The sequence below is a fragment of the Hyperolius riggenbachi genome, chromosome 7 (assembly GCF_040937935.1).
Source record: "Hyperolius riggenbachi isolate aHypRig1 chromosome 7, aHypRig1.pri, whole genome shotgun sequence".
Classification (NCBI taxonomy): domain Eukaryota; kingdom Metazoa; phylum Chordata; class Amphibia; order Anura; family Hyperoliidae; genus Hyperolius; species Hyperolius riggenbachi.
Genome location: NC_090652.1, coordinates 262,716,412 through 262,737,500, shown reverse-complemented (window position 1 = coordinate 262,737,500; position 21,089 = coordinate 262,716,412). Strand labels below are relative to the sequence as shown.

The 21,089-nt window shown below is 39.3% G+C and overlaps 1 protein-coding gene across 1 annotated transcript in view; it reads right to left on the bottom strand.

Annotated features, from left to right (window-relative positions):
- The window catches only part of LOC137525001 (sodium channel protein type 2 subunit alpha-like), a 310,605-nt gene that overhangs the window by 16,691 nt on the left and 272,825 nt on the right, over positions 1-21,089 (bottom strand). Inside the window, exons 22-23 of the mRNA XM_068245618.1 lie at positions 7,290-7,571; positions 4,372-4,425 (exon numbers count right to left, since the gene is read on the bottom strand). Of these exons, the coding sequence (XP_068101719.1) occupies positions 4,372-4,425; positions 7,290-7,571 (336 nt within the window). The remainder of the gene's footprint in view (positions 1-4,371; positions 4,426-7,289; positions 7,572-21,089) is intronic.

Here is a 21,089-nt window from a genome sequence, read left to right as displayed (position 1 = left end):
TACTTGCTGCGTGCGCTGGTTCAGAGTTTTTCCTCAGCTGTGTGTTACATTCAGTTGTATTGTTGCAATGTGATATGCTAAAGTGTGCATGCAATGTTTTTTCTAACTGTTTTATTCTTTCCATACATACATAGAGTTTGCTATGAGAGATTGCATAGTGGCCATCTTGTCTGATGTTCCATGACTCAAAATGGTGTCCCAGGCTTCAGGGGGGAGGATCCCAGGCAGTCATGACGTTCTAATGGGAGAGTCTTCTGAGCCCAGGGACGAACCCTCACCCCCGCCCCCAGTGAGGGAGGTAGGAGTGGAGGAGGAGAGTGTAGGAAATTCAGTAGGGCCTGTGGGAATGGTACCACCCATAGGTGTTTTCTGTTTCCTATGCTGAGTGCTGGGCTAATACAGAAGCACCCTGACGAGCAAGTAAAGCTGGGATATAACTCCACGGAGTGTGGCCACAATTTGAGTGGGAGAACATCAGACAAGAGAAGCACAGTAGCTGTCAGATGGCTACTGGTGACATAGGAAGCGGCTCCCTGGGTATGCATTCATATAACTTAGAGCATATCAGGGGGGTGCCGGTAGTGATATTATTCACTGTAACATGAGTTCCCCGATAGAGGTCAGGGGGATAAAAGGGTACAGAGCAAAGGAAAAAAAAAAAATAATACAGGAAAAGGGTTGACCAATCGAGCCGTCTGTCGAAACGTTACAGAGCGGTAAGCGTTTTTCGGTTTTTGTCCGGGACAAAGCCAGAGTTTGACAGAGGTCAAGGCTGGGCAGTTTGTGCGGTTTTTGCGTCTGCGGATTGGTCAAAAGGTATTTTTTTTTTCTTCTTCCAGCTGGTACCAAGCGTTCACACAATGCACAGGACTGACAGCAGTCCAAGGGGCGAGATTGCCTTGTATAGTGTGACAGTGTATTTGGGGGGTGGTAGTCCTATGCTCAGTCTAGGATCCCCTACACAGTCAGGAGTCAGAGACTCCCATGCAGTTGTCGTGTGAATCCCTGGATGGGGTTCTGCTTAGTTAACAGAGAAAGCACACCTTCCTACAGGAAGTAGCGGTGTTTGTTTTTGGGGCAAGTGCAGAGGTAGTAGCATTGCCGATTGGTTCACAAATGGTTCACCAATCCAAAGAGTTGTTAAAAGGTACATTGCAGTACAATGGGTACATGCAAAAGGTGGAGTGTGTGATTCAGGGGTACCTTGTCTTGGTTATGCAGAGTGAGATGGTTCCAGATTGGAGAGGAACGAGCAGGAGGCGTCAATTCTCCTGCCGGAGAGACGCAGGGGACAACATCACACTCTGGAGCTACCAACAGAGAGTGCCTCTGAAACAACTATACACACGTAAAGGCTGGAAAGCCGAGGGTTGGTGGTTCTCGAAACAAGAAGTAAAAAATCGAGATCAAGCCACATTTCCAGGTGACAAAGAGGGTGGGGAGAGCGGTCCCGGGGGAGGGAAAGCCAACCCAGGGAACCCCATTCACATTACACGGGTCACAACAGGGGACGATATTACACAGTCCATATGCAGCCGCTTATCCTCATGCTAGTTGGGTAAGTGAGGAGGTACTCTTAATTGAAAGATTGCAGAGAGTACAGTCTTCCCGACCTCAGGTACATATTGTGCCTCAGGACATAAGGGGGGGAAGAGGTCCAATCAGGACAGTTGGGGGCATATTTTGTCAGGGAGATGCTTAAAGATCTTGTGCAACTGAGATTGGACAAGGGGAGGTATATCGATTTCTTTGGAGAAGGATCTTTTGCATGGCAGCTTCGAGATGTTTGGGTGAACAAATGGAAACGGTGCAACATTCCTTTAGGCACCGCCACTTCCTTAGTTCCCACCTCAACCCGTGTCTTCCACCAGGACCTGAGAGGTCAACCTTTTTTGGTGCTAGACGGGGAGGTGAAACAAGTAGAGTTGTCCTCATGCAGGCAATTTTTGCAGAAGTACCTGCGTTGGCCGGGGCAAGTCAAATTTAGTGAAGAAGCCTGCAGGCTCAATAACGCAGAATGCGAGGCTACTATTCAAAAGATCCACCCTGAAGCCCAACCGATAGTTCCGGTGGCTGAAGGAAAGGTTTGTTTTTTTAACATAGTGTCTAAGGATACATTCAAGGTATATTCTCATAATTGTGCCGATAAGGGGGAGTTTCCAAGGGGAACATATTGTGTGAGCGGAGATCCCATATGGATCCTGTCATCCAGGTTGGATGACGTTATTTCTCAAAGTGTTAAGAGAACTCTAAAGTGCAACGTTTCACGGGTAGTTCCCGTCCTGAAAGAGAACACGACATGGGACAAAGGGGAACAGGGTTTGATCCAAGACGACCATATTTTGTTACAAAGGTTAAACAAACAGTACACTAAGTTAGAGGTAAGATTTCACCATGATACAGGTGATCTTCATGAGGTAGAACACAAAAATGAGCAGGTGAGTTCCAGTCTGACCTGGTGGAAAAGGTTTCCGGTGATGTTCCAGGGACACTCGGACTGGGCCTCTGCAGTTCCAAAGTTCTTTCTACACCCACTGGTCGTCTGGATGGGGATGACAACTTTAGGCATCATTATCCAGGTGAGGTTGCGTGTTAAAATTACGTAAAACAAATTAACCCGGTCCAGAGATTGGTGCCTCATAAACAATCTCCTGAACCGATATTTTCAAATTAAGGGATATACAGGGTTACGGGTATAGGCACCTGGCACTGCTCCATTGAGTAACAAACACACAAGTTTCACTTTTCTGTGGTCATGCAAGGTTGTGAGTGATACGCAAGTGACGCAAATGCTGAGCATGTGGTATAGAGGGACTTAGAAGTAGGGCCTCCCCAGAGAGCCTGGTTACAGGAAGACCAAGAGGTCGTGCTCTCTCTCTCTTCAAGGGGTAACCGTCTAGAGCAGAGAAGGTGTGTGAGCACGAGCATTGAAAAGTGAAACAAAGGAAAGAAACCAGGTACTGCTGGGTTCCGAAGCTGGGATCTGCGGATCAAGCCATTTTAGGGGGGATTGTTATAATTTAAGTAGGCCTCAGTTATTTGGACTGAGTTTTAGGTAAAAGGCTTGTTCGCAGAATATACCTTTAAATAGAGGTTTTCGTGATGCAGGCAGAAGCATCTCAGTGTCTGCTTGAAGCAAATGATACAAGCAGATACTGAGAAGATGTTCCTAGTCCAAGGTCTTAGGCCTACACTGCCCCAGACAAATGGACTACGGGAACAATCAACATGGGCCATATTTATAAAACAACATTCTTGCAACTAGGGCATAATATCTTATTGAATATTAATCGAGTAGGTGTGTGTCCTGACATCACAAGGGATCTGAACCAATCATAGATGGCTCAGTGAGGTCACATTTAACTCTTTCTGGTTCATATAAAGAGTTAGCACGGAGGGAAAAGGGGGGCACTCTACTTTTCAGCTATCCGGCTCTCTATGCTTCCTAGTTAGAATACTAGCTTCCTGTATGTATGCTGTAAATATATGTGATGTACATAGGACTCAGGAAAGACTATTTATACTTTGAAGAAATCAAACTGTAACACAAGATGCTTAATAAACCCCTTTGAAAGGTGAAGAAGGCTGTCTCCGCTCTATCTCCTGTATGCTGTCGCTGTGAGTTGCAGCTCTGATGAGTTGCTGGTGCCGGAGCTAAAGGTGATTTATTACATTTTTCAGAGCGATTCTAGGCATGTTTAGAGATATTTTCTAAACATGCCTAGTGTTTTTCGGAGCGTTTTTGTGTCGCAGATTTTATATTGTGTTACAGCAAAGCTGTAACTGAACAGTTTCTGTAACAAAAACGCTTGGAAAACCGCTCTGATGTAGCGTTTTTCAGAGCAGTTTTCCATCTTCCTAAACTTTACATTGAGCCAGAAACGCCTCAGAAATCTCAAAAATACTGCAGGACCTAAGGTTGCATTTGGGGGAAAAACGAGCCGCTCTGGTGTGCATCAGCCCATTGACTAACATTAGCCAAGCAGTTTTTCCCCCCAAAAGACTATAAAAAAAACGCTCAGAACCGCTCTTGGTGTGTACCAGCCCATAGTCATCAGCTGTTTCACGTGATCACATGCCTCTTCAGGACACCTACGCCTCCTATATATTTTCTGATTGGACTTGATGAACGAATGTATTTTTTCAACCAAACCCACTTTGTAACTATGTAACTTTGAATCATCTAAGGACTAGTTAGCAACCTATCAAACAAAGAGCTGAGTCATGAATCACAACTGTTGTTGTTGCCTTTCAGACAAAGAATCATGATATAATTCAAGTTAGTATCCTAAAACATAACTAATTTTTTTTTTACTTCAAAAATGCATATAGTTGAAATCTTTCATGTAGCACAGATTAAACGACACCGACCTTTCTTGAATCAACAGCGGCATACATGATGTCCATCCACCCTTTAAACGTAGCCTGTGAATTTGAATTGATATACAACGTTATCTGTCTATTAATAGCCAGGTAGTATTCACTAAATTAAATTCACTTTTTAAGTGATACTGAAGCAAAAAAAAAAATGTATGATATAATGAATTGTATGTGTTGTACGAATAGAATATTAGTAGCAAAGAAAACTCTTATATTTTTATTTTCAGTTGAATAGCTTTTTTAATAACATTGCATCATTCTGTCATATTTTACAGTTTACAAACTACACTCTGTATTTTAAACCATAAAACAAAGCATAAATAATGACCCTTTGAAGTTCCCTGCAGTAAAACCTTATCTCAACCTGTATCTCACTGTTTATTTGATGTATAAATGATTCAGAAAACAGGACTGTATCCGACCCAAGTTGGGTCGAGGAGCTCAAAGAAGCTCTTTTGCATAGATAACAACTGAAGTTTCCTAACTCTTCCTGTACTACAAACGATATGAGATTCTTTTCTTTGCTGGTAATGTCCTATTTCTTAGCTGTACTACACATACAATGCAGTGGCCATGATCTAATTTACTTTTTCTACCAAGTTTTCTCCTAGGAGATAATTTTTCATCATCTGTAAAGTAAATTTTCTGCACTATGCAATTGAAATGGTACCAAAAAATAAGTGGAAGAGTACTGTTTAAATTATTCTGAGTATCTTCTTTTTACATTTTGTCAATAAAATGTCTTTTAAGACATCAGCAAGATGCCTTAAAAAACATTTTATTGACAAAATGTAAAAATATCACCAAGGAGAAAATTCAGGAGAAAAAGTGAATATGGGTCATTATCTCATAAGTTTATTTTTGCTTTAGATTTGCTTTAAGTGAACAATGATCACAGTAATTTATTTTCACGTAGACATTCTTTTTGTACTCAGAGCATTTAAGGCATTTGCGCATGAAAATTATGAGTTATCACCTTTTAGTGAATCAAGCCCTTAGTGTTGGTGTATGCACAGACCTTAGATCAATAGTGCACAAAATAATATTTTATGATTGTTCGGGTTGGGGTGACAGTTTACATGTTAGCACAGTGCACTTGAGCTGTACACTAAAGGGGTTAGAAGGTTGAGGTGTCGGGGGGGGGAGAAGGAGGTGCATTGCTGCAATTAGGCTGTTTTCCCACTTGAGCTGCGAATGGACATTTATGTCTGTTCTCCACTTATCGCAAAACTGACAATGAGCAGCTCCTATTTTATAGATAGGAGCTATTCACACTTGTCACTCTGCAACAGATTAATTGGATCCATTGCAGTAAGCGTACTGCACTTCTGGGCGGTCCACTATAGTCCCGGAAGAGCATATGCGGTCCCCAGCCTAAGTTGGTAACGCATCTTCCCCAGGCTACAGCCAGACCACAGCAGACCACGGGAGCGGTTGGCTCCTGATGACCGCATGTGATCCCACGCAAGTGGGAACTGAGCATAAGCAGGATACCCAGGGAATTTGTATTTTTTTTTACTTAAATAAATATGTCAGCCTCCATATCCCACTCACTTTAAGGTTCCCTTTAAGAAGCTTAATATTATGGTGCCCATACACGGTACAATTAAAACGTTTAATTTTCCAACCAGAATTGTATTTGACCAAAACGATCAAACAGAATGGAAATCAAAAATAATCCTTTTTTTTTTCAATTAACAAAACGAAATATTGTTCTGGGTTTTTTTCAACAAAAATCTGTTGGAAAAATCTGGGTTATTGTTTGTGAAATGATGTATTGTATGGTAGGCTGTATATGAAAATACCATTAGATAAACCAACTTTTTTTTTCATGTTTGAATACCCCAATTAAAGGGATCCTAAACAGAGGGAAATGGATTTTTACTTTTAAACAATACCAGTTGCCTGGCAGCCCCACCGATCTCTTTAGCTGCAGTAGTGGCTGAATCACACACCTGAAACAAGCATGCAGCTATTCCAGTCTGACTTCAGTCAGAGCACCTGATCTGCATGCTTGTTCAGGGGCTGTGGCTGAAAGTATTAGAGACACAGGATCAGCAGGAGAGTCAGGAAAATGGTATTATTTTAAAAGGAAAAATCCACATCCTTCTCAGTTTAGGTTCCCTTTAAACAATTGCTGCAGAGCTGCTGGTAGAATTTTGATAACAGTACATTACAGATATTGTAACTAATACAATCACCTGGCTCCCAAATTAACACATGCCTTTTATAAATGTACACTTAAAAAAGAAAAGTCCCAGTCCCTTTTCACAGAGCACAACAATAAGATATATTTAAAAGAAAAATCCACCTAGCAATGTATGTTTAAAGCGGATCCGAGATGAAAAACTAACTATAACAAGTAACTTGTCTGTATATCTTATCTAAAGTGTAGATATTTTACACAGCAAATCTAGCTGCAAACGGCTTTAATAGAAAATGATTATTTCTTCCTGTGATACAATGACAGCAGCCATGTTGTTTGTAAACATTACACAGAGGTAAGCTTATCTGCCACTTCACCACTCAGCCTAATCCCCCCTCCTCCTCCCTCCTCCCCTCTGTCTCTGAAATCAATGGCTAGTAACAGCTCCTCCTCCTCTTGCCCAGACTGAGCTCCCATGAGCCCTTGCTACTGCCAAGGCTCTCTGAAAACCTGTGGGCGTGGTATATTTAGTTTATAGGGAATTTGAGTATTAAAACAAAAACAAAAAAGTATTTGGCTTGAGGAATGCCCTATAAACAATAGGAAAGGAACACAATTATGCAATGAGTAAAAGTTCACCTCGGATCCACTTTAAGCAATAGATAAGCATGAATAAATGCATTTTTTCCCACATTAGGAAAAAAATTAGCACATTTGCAGAATACAGAAAAAATAAGCATAGTTTTTTTTTTTGTAATCTTACCACTTGAAGCAAAGAAAGATATCCAAAACCGACATTGTCAAAGTTAACTTTGACGATTCTCCACCTAGCGCTATAATTCATTGCTATTAGGGCATCACACTCCGACTTATTATTGACATCTTCAGGTAAAAAGTTTTCTTCTGATGTCATATTGAAACAGTAGCCATATTTTCCGGCAAACATATTCACTCCCATAATGCTAAAAATTAGCCAAAATATTAGACAAACCAGCAGTACGTTCATGATGGAGGGTATAGCACCAATAAGGGCATTTACAACCACCTAGTACAAACATTGAAAGGGAGGAAATACTTATTAGCCACAGTTACGTGAATAATAAACACAAAACACTGAAATTAAAAGTATGAAAATAAATACACACATAAGAAGAAACAGAAAGCAAAATTAACTAAAAATACAGATGGATCAAAAAATAGATACATGGACAACTAATATTACTACAAGTAACAATACAACAATTACATGAAAAATGTAATGATAAATGTTACACACATGAATTCATGCATTTATAAAACTTCATATTTAGTAAGCATATTAAAATAATGACAAGCTTATTAAATATGAAATGTTGATAATTTTAGTAAATAAACATGCAAACGTGTTTCTTAATAAAAATGGACATATATTCCACACAAGGGTCATTTACTAACTAGTAATTTTAGCACACGCTGGCAATTAATGCTTTTTGTTTTCATGCAGCCAAACATACGAAAAGGAATTCCCCAGCCAATTTGATAGATGGTTCCTATGATGTTTGCACCTATCTCTCCACCCTGATGGAAGTGTACATGTTACAAATACCTGAAAGTAATTCTTAAGTAAACTTAAAGAGAAACTCTGACCAAGAATTGAACTTTATCCCAATCATACCCCCTTTTACATGAGAAATCTAATCCTTTTCACAAACAGACCATCAGGGGGCACTGTATGACTGATATTGTGGTGAACCCCCTCCCACAAGAAACTCTGAGGACCATGGTACTCCTGGCAGTTTCCTGTCTGTAAACCTTGTTGCATTGTGGGAAATAACTATTTACAGCTGTTTCCAACTGCCAGAAAAGCATGCAGCAGCTACATCACCTGCCAACAGTAAAAATGTCACCATGTAATAAATGTTAGAATGTAAATCAGGGATTTAAAAGATTTTACAATGGGCAAACACTGACTAAATCATTTATACATAATTATTGTAAAAATGAAGCACCTTTTTATTACATTATTTTCACTAGAGTTCCTCTTTAAGACCAATTTAGCACAATTAGAGTTTATCATCTTAACAACAATGCCTGACTGGGATCCAAGAAGAGCAAGCAACCATCCTCCAACTCAAGAATAATCTGTCCATATGTGATGAACTTATTTGAAAAAATACAGTATTTCACAGAGGGAGGTGTTGATATATATATAAATATATATTTATATTTTAGGGGGCAGAGTCAAGGATCCTTCATTCACACAATTACAGGACTTGATACTTGTTTCTCCCACAGGCAGTAAAAACTAGCATTAAGGGCAATTAAGGCCACCATTTTATTTTTTATTAAAAACATTTTATTTTAATTTTTTTTTGGGGGGGGGGGGGGGGGGGAAATATCTCCTGCATGTAAATTTGCATTTTTCACAAACTGCACTGTACTTTTAACATTGGCAACCAAGCCAATACGCTATTATAACACTCCTATGAAAAGTTTTTAGGTTCCATTTTTTACACTCTGCTGGAAACCATTTTTTACCCCGCTTCTGCCTCTTCTATGTAAAATGTACAGTTTATGTATGTGCTGATATGTGTATGTATAATTGAGATTATGATTTTTTTTATTTCAAATAATAAAAATGCATGTGCACAACTGGAATGCCACAGGGAATTTCCCGGTCCCTTATGAGGGCTGAACCTCCTGTCCAGACAAGGCACTAGACAGGTCACTTTTAAACATCTACAAACAATTCTCCTTTTACTATTGTTCATTTAACACCCCATAACGTGTGATTCTAGTATATCCTTTCAAGGTTTGACTACAGTCTAGTTCAGATTTGTTTTAGCAACTACTATCCAAAGTGTCTTTGGAGTGGAGATAATTAAACCGGTTTCACTTAATGTACTGTTAATAACAGATGTTAGCTATAAACCTCAGGATTTTTAGCTCTTTTTCTTAAAGTGTTGCTAACTATATCAAGTATCTTGATGTTTACCTGTATCTTACATTTTCTTGTTTTTTTGTTTTGTTTTTGTATTGGTAAGTTCTGATCTGAATGTTTGCTCCACTATCATTGGATAGATTACATATTATGTACTTTTTGAATTTCGATGTCTCACGAGCACAAAATTGTTTGTTTGTAAAATGATGATTTAATATTACTTTTCAATAAAAACTATGGAAACAGGAAAATGCAAGCACAAAGAATGTAAGGTCGGAAAACTGAAGTGGAGTGCCTTACAAAAATACATTTTTAGTTTTGGGTAGTACTGATTGTGGGTTAAAATTGTTTTATTGCTGTAGTTGCACAACTACTGTGAAACTCCCACCTTTACATCTCATACAGTAGGATGTAGGAAAATATTTCCCCTCTGACCTGAACAGCAATTACCTAATATGAAACTGAAAATGATGCTTAAAGTGTACCAGAGACAAAGCAACCTCATGTATTTCACCATATATATCAGTGGGAACATTAGAGAAAACACCTACCCTGCTCTCTGTTTCATCCTTCACTGCTCAGCCTGCTTGTTATCAGCTCCGATAATATCCCCGACTGAACATTCAGTCTGGCTTTGCTCAGAAATCATTATAGCTAAGTCTGTCTTCTCTGATGACTTTTCAAGCCCAAGCCAAGAGTCTGGTTCTGCTTTTTCTTGCTGTAAATTCACAGCATCACAGACAGCTGTGATGAGATGGGAGGAGCTGCTAATTTAAGGATATATTAAAACCCTTTTTTTATCTATATGTGTTAGTCATAAGAGGTTTTTAGAAATGGTGATTTCATTTTGCACAAAGCCCACTAAAAATTATACTTTTCTGATGAACAGTGTTTTGCATGGAGTTTTAGAAAAAAAAAAAACGGCACTCCAGAGTGGCAAACATAACAGGTATAGTATTTATTTAGTAAAATCTATTAGGGGATATGTTTATTTTGTGCCAAAGCGTTCATCTCTGGCTTCCTTTAAAGACAATCACAACTAAATTTAAGCCAGTTTTGATTACGGTAATTCATATTTTGAATATTTACAGACTGATATTTTATCATTTTAACTGTATGGCCACTTTGTTTTATAGATTAATAATGAATATTTGGCGTCACAATTTTTTTGAGTTTTCAGAAATGTATGGATTTTTGAGAATATCACTGCAGTAGTTCCCTGTTATGAATTTCTGCACAATCTCTAATCTTATCTCACACCAGGAAGTAAGATTTGATCTTAACGGCTATCAATATCTGCTTTGTAACTCCGCATGATGGTCCACATGCTAAAAATGTTATATTAATTTATACTTCTTTCTTTCTGAAATATACTTTCTGTATATGTGAATAAAAAACAAACAAACGTCTAACGTAAATTAATTAAATGTAAAAAAAAAAACACGATATATTTCCCTTAACTAGAAAACCAATTAACTCATAGGGTCTGATCCAATTCCATTTTTCAATTCAGTTTCTCCCAGGAGATAATTTTTCATTTTCTGTTTAAAATACTCTTTCAGCGCTATGTAATTGAAAAAGTACCAAAAAGTAAATATTTTTGACTGTACTGTCAAAAATATTCAGAGTATTTTCTGGCTTGCTGGTGGCTTATAAGTAATTGTATTGATAAGATGTGTTTCACCTAGGAGAAAAGGGGAATTGGATCAGGCCCATAGAGTTTTTTTTTTCTAATTTCCAACTTGGCAGAGAGATAGGTACATTTAAATGTCAGACTGATCATGAAATGAAATATGCAAATCAGCACTGTTGTACCTACAGACATATGGTAACATATGATAATAGTTTAGCTAAAAATCAGTATCACTGTAGCAAATGACCCTTTATCAGAAACAGTATAGTAAACTAAAAAGTATAAATGGATGAATCACTTCTGAAAAAAAGTGTGCTATTAACCATGCAGATGAAAATAATCCTATAGCTGAAAAACTCTTATTGCAAGCAACTGCATCACATGAATCATTCACAAACTGCATTACTAGTAGCCACTACTGTATTGTGCAAAGCCAAGCACGCAGTAATGATGTATTCACTAAGACTTTTATCCCATTCTCTGTATGCAAACAATCTAAACAAACAGAATTCTTTTAATTTAGACATTTTATTTGTTAAATTTCAAACTTCAGTCATGCGATGTATTGTTTAAAAGGGGCTCACTGAATTATTGAAAGGCAGAGATTAAATATTTAATGTAATCTGAAATAATTATTAAAACATGGACTTGCATTCTTGTGTAATTTGTTGTAAGAGATTGTGAAAAAATAATACTTTGCAAAAATGCATTATTTTCAAACACTACAAAATTGTTTCCTAACTTTAAGAGCCATTTTGTATTCTTATTAATAGATCAACTATAAATATCTGTTAGATTAGGAAGATAGGAGGCGCCCAATTGGAAAATTTGTGTAATTAAAAAGAGAATAGACTCTAAATCTAGAGACACGTATTCTCTATAGATTAGACTATAGTCAAAACGTGATTGAATATGATTTCATTTATTAAATGCGAACAGCACTGTGACTCTCAGTCACAGTGCTGTTCGCATTTAATAAATGAAATCATATTCAATCACGTTTTGACTATTGTCTAATCTATAGAGAATACGTGTCTCTAGATTTAGAGTCTATTCTCTTTTTAATTACACAAATTCTCCAATTGGGCGCCTCCTATCTTCCAAATCAGTTATACCCTACGTAGTAGGGTTTTTCGTCCTCGCTAGCACAGCGAGCAGAATATTTTTTCATTTGGAGTTGAGACCGACACCCAGCAAGAAAAGGCCGAGTGGGGACGGCACTTCCCCATCTGTGCAAACGAGTGGTTGCCTCCTTGAAGCAACCCATCCTTGTGAGTTTAATAATACCAGAACTACCTCACCCTAAACCCAACTAGACGATGTTACACCAGATCGGGCTCCCGGCGGCCGGGTGTTTTTTGTTTTTGTTTCTTCAGCTTCGTTATCTGTTAGATTAGTTTATTAACGCTAAAAAAATATTTTAACATTTCTTATGCGAATGTCCAATCTCAATAAAAAAAAAAATAAGATCTACTTACCCGGGGCTTCTTCCAGCCCCTGGCAGCCAACATGTCCCACACCGCAGCTCAGCTCTTAGCCGCTGGTTCCCGGTCCCCTCCGTTGCAGAAGCTGATTTCCTGAGGTCATTTTCTACTGAGCTTGCATGAGCGCCGCTGTCAATCACTTGCATGTGGTGTGCAGTGTACTGCGCAGGCGCAGTAGTTCTTCACCTGCGCAGTACACTCCAGAGAACCTGGTCTTGATTGACAGTGGCGCTCATGCAGGGGCAGTAGAGAATGACCTCGAGAGGGGACCCAGAGCCGGTGGCTGGAATCAGAGCTGTAGCGTGGGACATGTCTGCTGCCAGGGGCTGGAGGAAGCCCCAGGTAAGTATATATTTTTTTATTAGGCCTCCACATGCTCTTTAAATAATTATGTATTTCACACAAATCATACTTGAATAAATATATGTCATATTTAATGTAAATATATATAATGCTAAAGACCACAGGGATATTGAATACTTACTGTGCCATAACATGACCTTTTGACATTTATTTTTTAGAGAGGAAATCATATAATTCCAAGCTGGATCCTGCTCACAAAACCATCTTGAGTTAAACAGAAAGTAGCAAACTCTAAAATCATGTAAATATCAGCAGTAAATTCATTTTTTTTATTTCAGCATCTACTCTTAACTGAGGAAAAAATAAGTTCAAAACTTTCCAAGTGTTCTTTTCCCCTTTTCTGGAAAGTAAAATACTGACAACCCTTTCTCTTCTCTTTGGAACCATAATGATCTCTTATTAAAACTCTTTGGTGTTCATTCATTTCACTTTTTCTCCTAAGTTTTCTGCCAGGAGATCCTATTTTATCTTCTAAATAAAGCAGAGGGACACCAAGAGCCCCAATAGTGTAATTCGTCTTGGGGACAACAAAATAAATGAGAAGTTAAAATTATACTTACAAACCAGGGTTACCAATAGGCAACCACTGTATAGGCAGGTGGGGAGAACAATCCTGACCCCACTCAGGAATAAAAAGTCGCTCTCTGTAGACAGGAAAATAGGGTAACAACCCTCCACCCAGGGTGGACTCAATGTAGTGTACAAGATACAGAGGCGCCAAAAGAATAAAAGGTAATTAAATGAACTTAAAAAACCAACTGGTTAAACAGAGGAGGCAGCGGTGGTCTTACCCCCTCCAAACAGACACAGGCAAGGACTGCGATTCAGACAGTCAACAATTTATTCGGAACTCCAAGTGGAGTTCCGAATAAATTGTTGACTGTCTGAATCGCAGTCCTTGGAGTTCCGAATAAATTGTTGACTGTCTGAATCGCAGTCCTTGCCTGTGTCTGTTTGGAGGGGGTAAGACCACCGCTGCCTCCTCTGTTTAACCAGTTTTTTTTTTAAGTTCATTTAATTACCTTTTATTCTTTTGGCGCCTCTGTATCTTGTACACTATTTTATCTTCTGTTTTTAGCACACCGCAATTAGTAACTTTATCAGTTGCACCCTACAATTGAAAAAGTACCAAAAACAATTAGGCCCGGTTACATTTGCGTTTTGAGCCAAACAGATCCATTCTCCGCTTCACCGGATCCAGATGGCTCTGTGCACATTGCCAAATGGAAAGTGAAAACGGATCAGATCAAGGATTGATCAGATCAGTTTTCACTCAGTTTACCGTTAAATACATACCTGATGCTCTTTTGAAGCCGGCGGTAGAGGCTTCCTCTTCTTCCGCTGTGACTACACAGCGCGTCATGTGACTAGTCACATGACGCGTCATGTAGCCACATGACGCGGAAGAAGATGGAAGCCTCTACCGCCGGCTTCAAAAGAGCATTAGGTATGTATTTTACCCTCCCTCACCCTCCCGCCGCTCAGGATTGCGTCCCCACATCCCCCTATCTCCCGTGTAACGGTCCGTTTCTTTACTAGTGTGAAGAAACATTTTGTTTTTCACTGCCCCAATGCTGCAGCATTTTTTGTCCGATTCCGTTTCGCTGGGCAGAATGGTCTGGAAATTAGGGACTGCAGCATTTTTTAGGACCGGGGAACGGAACGTACGGAAAGTATCCAGACCAACAGACGCATGTGAATGGATCCATAGGTTAACATTGGATCCTTCCACATCCATTCCGTTTGTACAGTATACATTCCGGTTACGTTCCGCAAAAAAACGCTAATGTTAACCCGGGCCTTAGAAAAAGGACTGTCAAAATTATTCTGAGTATTTTCTTGCTTGCTGGTGGCTTGAATGGAATTTTATTGATAAGGCATGAAAATATCACCTAGGAGAAAAGGTGAATAGAATAGGGTCCTTTAACTGTCAAATGACCTGTATTGCTACTAATGCTATCTTAAAAAAGTACTACTATGGAATTTCTGTAACCACACACTCTAGCTAGCTGCGTTTACTTTTACCAGAAAAAAAGAACTACACAAAAGAGAATGTGCTGCATACCAAAGAATACCTTTTAAAATGAGTTAAATGAATGTAAATCAAACCTGTCATGAACCGGAACAACAGAAATTAGAAAGTAAGTCTGGGCACAATACAAAACACTGCACCCAATCACTGAGGAAAACTATGATACTGTTTTTATCTATGTCTCTTATTTTTATGTTTTTTTTGCTTGTTTTTTTACTCCAGAAGATGATCAGTACTTCAAAATGTTAAACCTGCTGCAGTAATGTGCAAATTCAAATTTCTTTAACAACATCCTTTATGATAATTGGTTGCTTGATTGCCCAACATGAATCCACAACAACTTAACATTAACTTCACTTTCCTCTCAACTCAGTTTCAGCAATGTATATCTCTGGACCTACTCTATATTTTGACCTGCAATCACCCTTTATTGTATCTTATATGTGCAGTTTCTAATACAGACAATTGCCTGTTAACATTATTAAGCTACATATTTTTATCCTATTTGTTTAGAGTTTCTTTTTTAATCTGATATGCATGTTTACTTTATATGTTTAGGGGTTTTTTTTTGTTTTTGGTTTTTTTTGTTTATTGCTCAGCATTTTGACCAATGCACGTCAACACAGCTCAAACTACATTGGTTCACTACAGCATTTACAAGCCTATTCTTTTTCTTAGGTCATAAAAGACAGATGACACATACTGAGATAAAAGCAGAGGCACAATTTGTCTTGTGCTGGGCATTGTTTACTGTAAAACAGCCTGAGATTATCCCTGTCCCTGCAATTCCTTTGACATATATACTCTCTTTTCCTGAAATTAAGACCTACCCTTAAAAAAAAAAAAAGCCCTAGCTGGAATTTTGAGCATGCTTGAAATATAAGACCTACCCCGAAAATAAACGCTATGGGGGAGTTTAAAAGGAGAAAAAGGTCGCCATTTCTACAAGCTACATCATACCCCTCACATACTTACCTTCCTTTGCCTCCACATCCCTGTGGTCTCCCTGTGAACACTTATGAGTGTGCTTAATGACATTATAAATATTCAACAGTCCATCTAGCACCTGCTGTTTCATGGAATCAATCTACTTTATGAAAAAATTATTTTAAATCTTCAAATGTACAAAAACACTAAGGCCTCAATTCACTAAGCTTTATCAAACACTTTATCGAACGTTTGATAATTTACCTCATGGGTAAAATCTAATTTTGAATTCACTAAGGTGTTATATATTTATCAAATGTTTTATCGATAAAATATTCAATAAATCTATGACACCTTAGTGCATTCAAAATTAGATTTTACCCATGAGGTAAATTATCAAACGTTCGATAAAGTGTTTGATAAAGCTTAGTGAATTGAGGCCTAAATATAGCAAACCTAGCTCACTTCTATGCATTTACAACATGGAAAAACATACATTATAGCTCATCCTGTGCTATTAAGCTAGTATGCATGCATAGCGGCAACAGGCCCCTGAGACATCTTCAAGCCAAGAATGCAACTGAGTGATAGTGAACAAAGATGCCTGATTTTATGAAACTGATGGTGTTAGTTGAACTTTGGAATACTGCCAACAATCCTTCAGGTGACCAAGGAGGTTTCAACCTACGTGGTCTTCCTGACTGGAGTGCCACTCAGTAGAAACACAATACTTGATGACATCATCACATATAACACGTGTCTAAGCGTTAGAGGCATTAAGGCTTTGCTGACGGCAGCGATTTTCAATTTTTGAAAATGCGCTGAGGAAAAAGCACTGGGGAAATCAATATACAAAGCGCTTTTTTAAGCACTTTGCGATTTCAAGATGCCTTCTATTGAGAAAAAACACTCAGAAAATGGTACAGGCAGTGCTTTGCTGAGCGGATCAGAAACAAACCGCTCAGATGTGAACACTCTCATAGGCAATCATTGCACAATTCTTTTAGGGCAATTTTCAAAATTGACGGCGCTTGAAAAAAGTGCACCAAAAATCGCAAACGCTAAGCGATTTTAGAAGCTTTTTCAGGCATGTGCCTAATGATTTTCTCGTTATGCCTAGAGATTTTTAAAGCATTTTGGTATAGCTATTTTTTACTTTTTGTACACTTTGACTTGAAAGTGAACAGCTTTTGCAAAAAAAATACATGAAAGATCACTCTGTTCAACGTTTTTTTGAACGATTTTCCACTTTTCCTATACCTAACATTAAGGCTGAATCGCCTCCAACAGGACCTGTGTTTTCATTTGGGAAAAAATCACATCACTCTGGTTTTATCTATCCAATACAAATACATTAGCCAAGCGCTTTTCGAAGCGCTGGCATTTTAGAAAGCGCTCAGAAGCGCTCTTGCTGGGCACCAGCCCTAATATGAGAACAGTGCAGCCACCACTATTTTTGTAGTACATAATGCACTACAAAGCAGTGGGAACACTCTTTGCATTCTACAGCTGCCGATGGTCACCTACTCTATAAACAGTATTTTTGTTTAAAGTGTGACCGAGGCAAGTCTCAGGTACAAAAACACATACTCTAAGAAGAAGGAAGCCTCTTGATCCTGGAGAGGCTTCCCATGCCGTCCTCTGGTCCCATGCTGTCGAGCCTGCCCCCTCCCCCCCCCCAAAGAATTCCAACAAGGGCTTTTCAGACTGAACGTCAAGACTGTGCTCCTCTTCAGACATGAGCGCAGCCCTGCTGAACCTGCGCGAGTATGGCCATGCCTGCACAGTAAGCTGAAGCTATTTATGTGCCGGTGTGGCTGTGCTTGTGTGAGCTGCACTTGTGCCAGAAAAGGAGGGTGGCCTCAATGTTCTGGAGGGTCTTGGGCAGCAACCAAGGACAGTGCGGGAAGCTTCCCTTTTCTTACATATTTGATTTTTGTCTCGGGTTTGTGTTAAAGAACTGGCAATTCTGATCTATGCCTGATTTTGATAGAAAACATCCTAATTATTAATAGGTTATTAGATTCAATGTTTATAAACAATGTAATCTATATATATAATAGGCTACATGCCTCAACCTTCGAGCAAGAAGAAGAAGTATCGCCCTGCCCCCAGGGCCGGTCCAAGCAGAAGAAGGGGCCGGCCCAAGCAAGAAGAAGAAGTAGTGCCCTGCCCCCAGGGGCAGTCCTAGACTTGCTGCGAAGCTGGAGGGTGTCCGCCGAGCTGGAGGGGGTAGCGGGCAGGAAGGGGTATTGGGCACAGGGGCGGGAAGGGGGATTGGCCCCCCTTCCTCACCTGGGTCTCCCATCTGCGCTCCCCCTCTAGCTTAAGTTGAGCAGCAGCCGCCGCTATCAGTAAGAGGCAGCGGGCGGGGATGACTCACCTCTTCCACGTTCCAGCGTGTGTTCCACTGTCGTCATTTCCTGCAATGCCGTCCACTTACAATACAGTGGGCGGCATTGCAGGAAGTGACAACAGTGGAACGCACGCTGGAACACGGAAGAGGTGACTCATCCCCGCCCGCTGCCTCTTACTAATAACGGCGGCTGCTGCTCAACTCAGCTACAGGGGAAGTGCAGATGGGGGACCCAGGTGAAGGGGGGGGGTCCGACCCCCCCACCACAAAATTAAGCTGGAGGGGGAGTGCACATGGGGACCCAGGTGAGGGAGGGGGGGTCCGACCACCTCCCCGCTGTGAACTTAAGCTGGAGGGGGAGCGCACATGGGGGACCCAGGAGAGGGAGGAGGGTCTGACCCCCCTCCCTGCTGCAAACTTAAGCTGGAGGGGGAGCGCACATGAGGGACCCAGGTGAGGGAGGGGGGGTCCGACCCCCCTCCCCGCTGCTGTGCCGAATACCCCCTTCCTGCCTGCTACCCCCTTATGTGGTGTCTGCTACGCCGTGGGTCGGCTAGTATTAATAAAAAATATATATACTTTTTTTTTGCATATTTAGCTTTAATAGTATCATTCCTATTTAAAGGGACTCCGAGCACCTCTGGGTATGCCTTTAAAGAGACTCCGACCGGTACTGCAAAGTCCTTAAAGATGAATACCTTTCTGTAGCTCTCCTCTTTCATTTGATGCCTGAATTGCCATTCTACACCAAATAGTTTTCGTTCAATTTAAAAATCGCGGCTGCCATCTTTATGTTATAACTTCCGGGTCACCACTGTCTTCTTTGTGAGAGAAGTGCCTCACTGAATGAAGCAGGAAGAGGAAGTGACACGCATGGCCATTGAGATATGGTCAGAGTCCCTTTAAAACTTTCAGCTGTGATCACCATATTCTAAAAGCATAAACACTAACATCAACTGAATCTTATTATTACTAATACATTTTAGTTTGGTACAGTTTTCATTTATTTTTCAGACATTTTAGTTATATATCATACAGTAAATAGCAGTGCTTCACAATGCTACTCACATATGAGAATCTACATAGGCAGTTTTTTCTATAAAACAAGGTGTTAATGAGCACCTTTGAAATTTGTAGGTGTTGTTTGAATAGACTGGAAATTGTATGAGTACAGTACTGAAACTTAAAAGAAATATTTTTAGTAGTAGGCTACTGAAGAAGATGACCAGTAGTAGGTTATGGTTATTCCTAAAAAAGCCTAATAAACAATTTGATAACTTCATGCAAATTAATAATCAGTATATCACATTTGAAATTACCCATGCAAGCGTAGCATTGGAGGTATTGCACTACTAATAGACACGTGGGTGTAGGTGAACTTGAATTACTTATTTGATATTTTATTGGACTTGAAGTTTGAAATGCAATTTCATCTATAAAAAAAAACCAATCCAGTGAGCATGCATATATGACAGTTCAACTTTAATTTTTTGAAAGTTGAGTTGTCTAGATTTATTTCTTAAAATCGAGCAATGTGTACCATGCTTGCGTGGTTTTACCATAGAATGCATGCATTGAAATATTATATTTTTGATTAAATCAATGGAGACTCTTGCTGCATATCCACTTATTTTTAACAGTTATAAACAGTATATTGGGCCATAAAAACTTGGGCCATGAAAACTTACTGATTTCCTTTAGAGATCCGTATAATGTCTGAGTTTTATGCCATTCTTATTTATTTCTCTTCTAACAAATAGATGTCAGGTAGCCTTGTATCAGCGACTGCCACACAAGAAATGTGCCATTTTAGGTTTCAAATATCTAGGCATGTATGTACTAATTTTAGTGCTGTAGTCGTTGTTTCTTCTGTTAGTATCTACACAAGTTTTCTTAAAGATAAGAAACCTCTGGCTGTTGGACTAGCATTTTTTCGGTGAAATAATTATTTCAGTAGTTTAACATTTAGATCTTCTCTCTCTAAATCTCAACATACTAGATGTTCTCTTGATATCATTGTTTTAGCATTTTTGTGCAATATGATTGACAACCATTATTGGAGTAGATAAATGGGAATACATTTAAAGAGAAATGCTGCAAAGACAACAACAGCTACTATAATAATATTGCGACCTCTTAATAGACTACAACCAGACAACATGTATAAACCAATTGGGCAATGTTTATTGCTTAGTATTCTATAACTCAAATCAAATTACTAAAGCCCTGTTCACAGTGGTCAGTTGCATCAACTCACTGTCCATACAATTCTATGGGCCTGTTCACAGTAATAGATCGCGTTATTCTAACGCGTGAGTTATGCAAATGACCACTGTGAACCTACCATGAACACAATTTTTACTCACTACTCCCTACTGCCATTTTCTTTGTATTTGGGCTGTTCTTTTTCACTGTATTATTCATCGGGGAAGAAGTATGTTTATAAAAAAAAATGAGTACCAAGGGCCATAACTAAGTCACGAAGACATAAAGAACAAGATTAGTCTGGCAACACCCTTGTGTGTCAGTCTGAAGATGTTTCCATTAGCTTACTCACAGCAAATTATTACATATAGATGGTAACTTATTTAAAAGAAGTGTTGTGATTAATCATTTAGTCAATGATTCACTGAATATGATTTGGCAACAGACAGTGGTCAGGGAATGCTTGTACATCAATTTTCATTGCCACATATGTGAACATTGCCAATGCACCCATGCATCCAATGAGAATACATTCATTTCCTGATAGCTATTAGCCTTATATAAAAAAAATTCAAGGGGTCTATTAAACAGAAAGATAACAGGACTTTGCTTCACGAAGGTATCTAGTTTCCAGATAAGATAA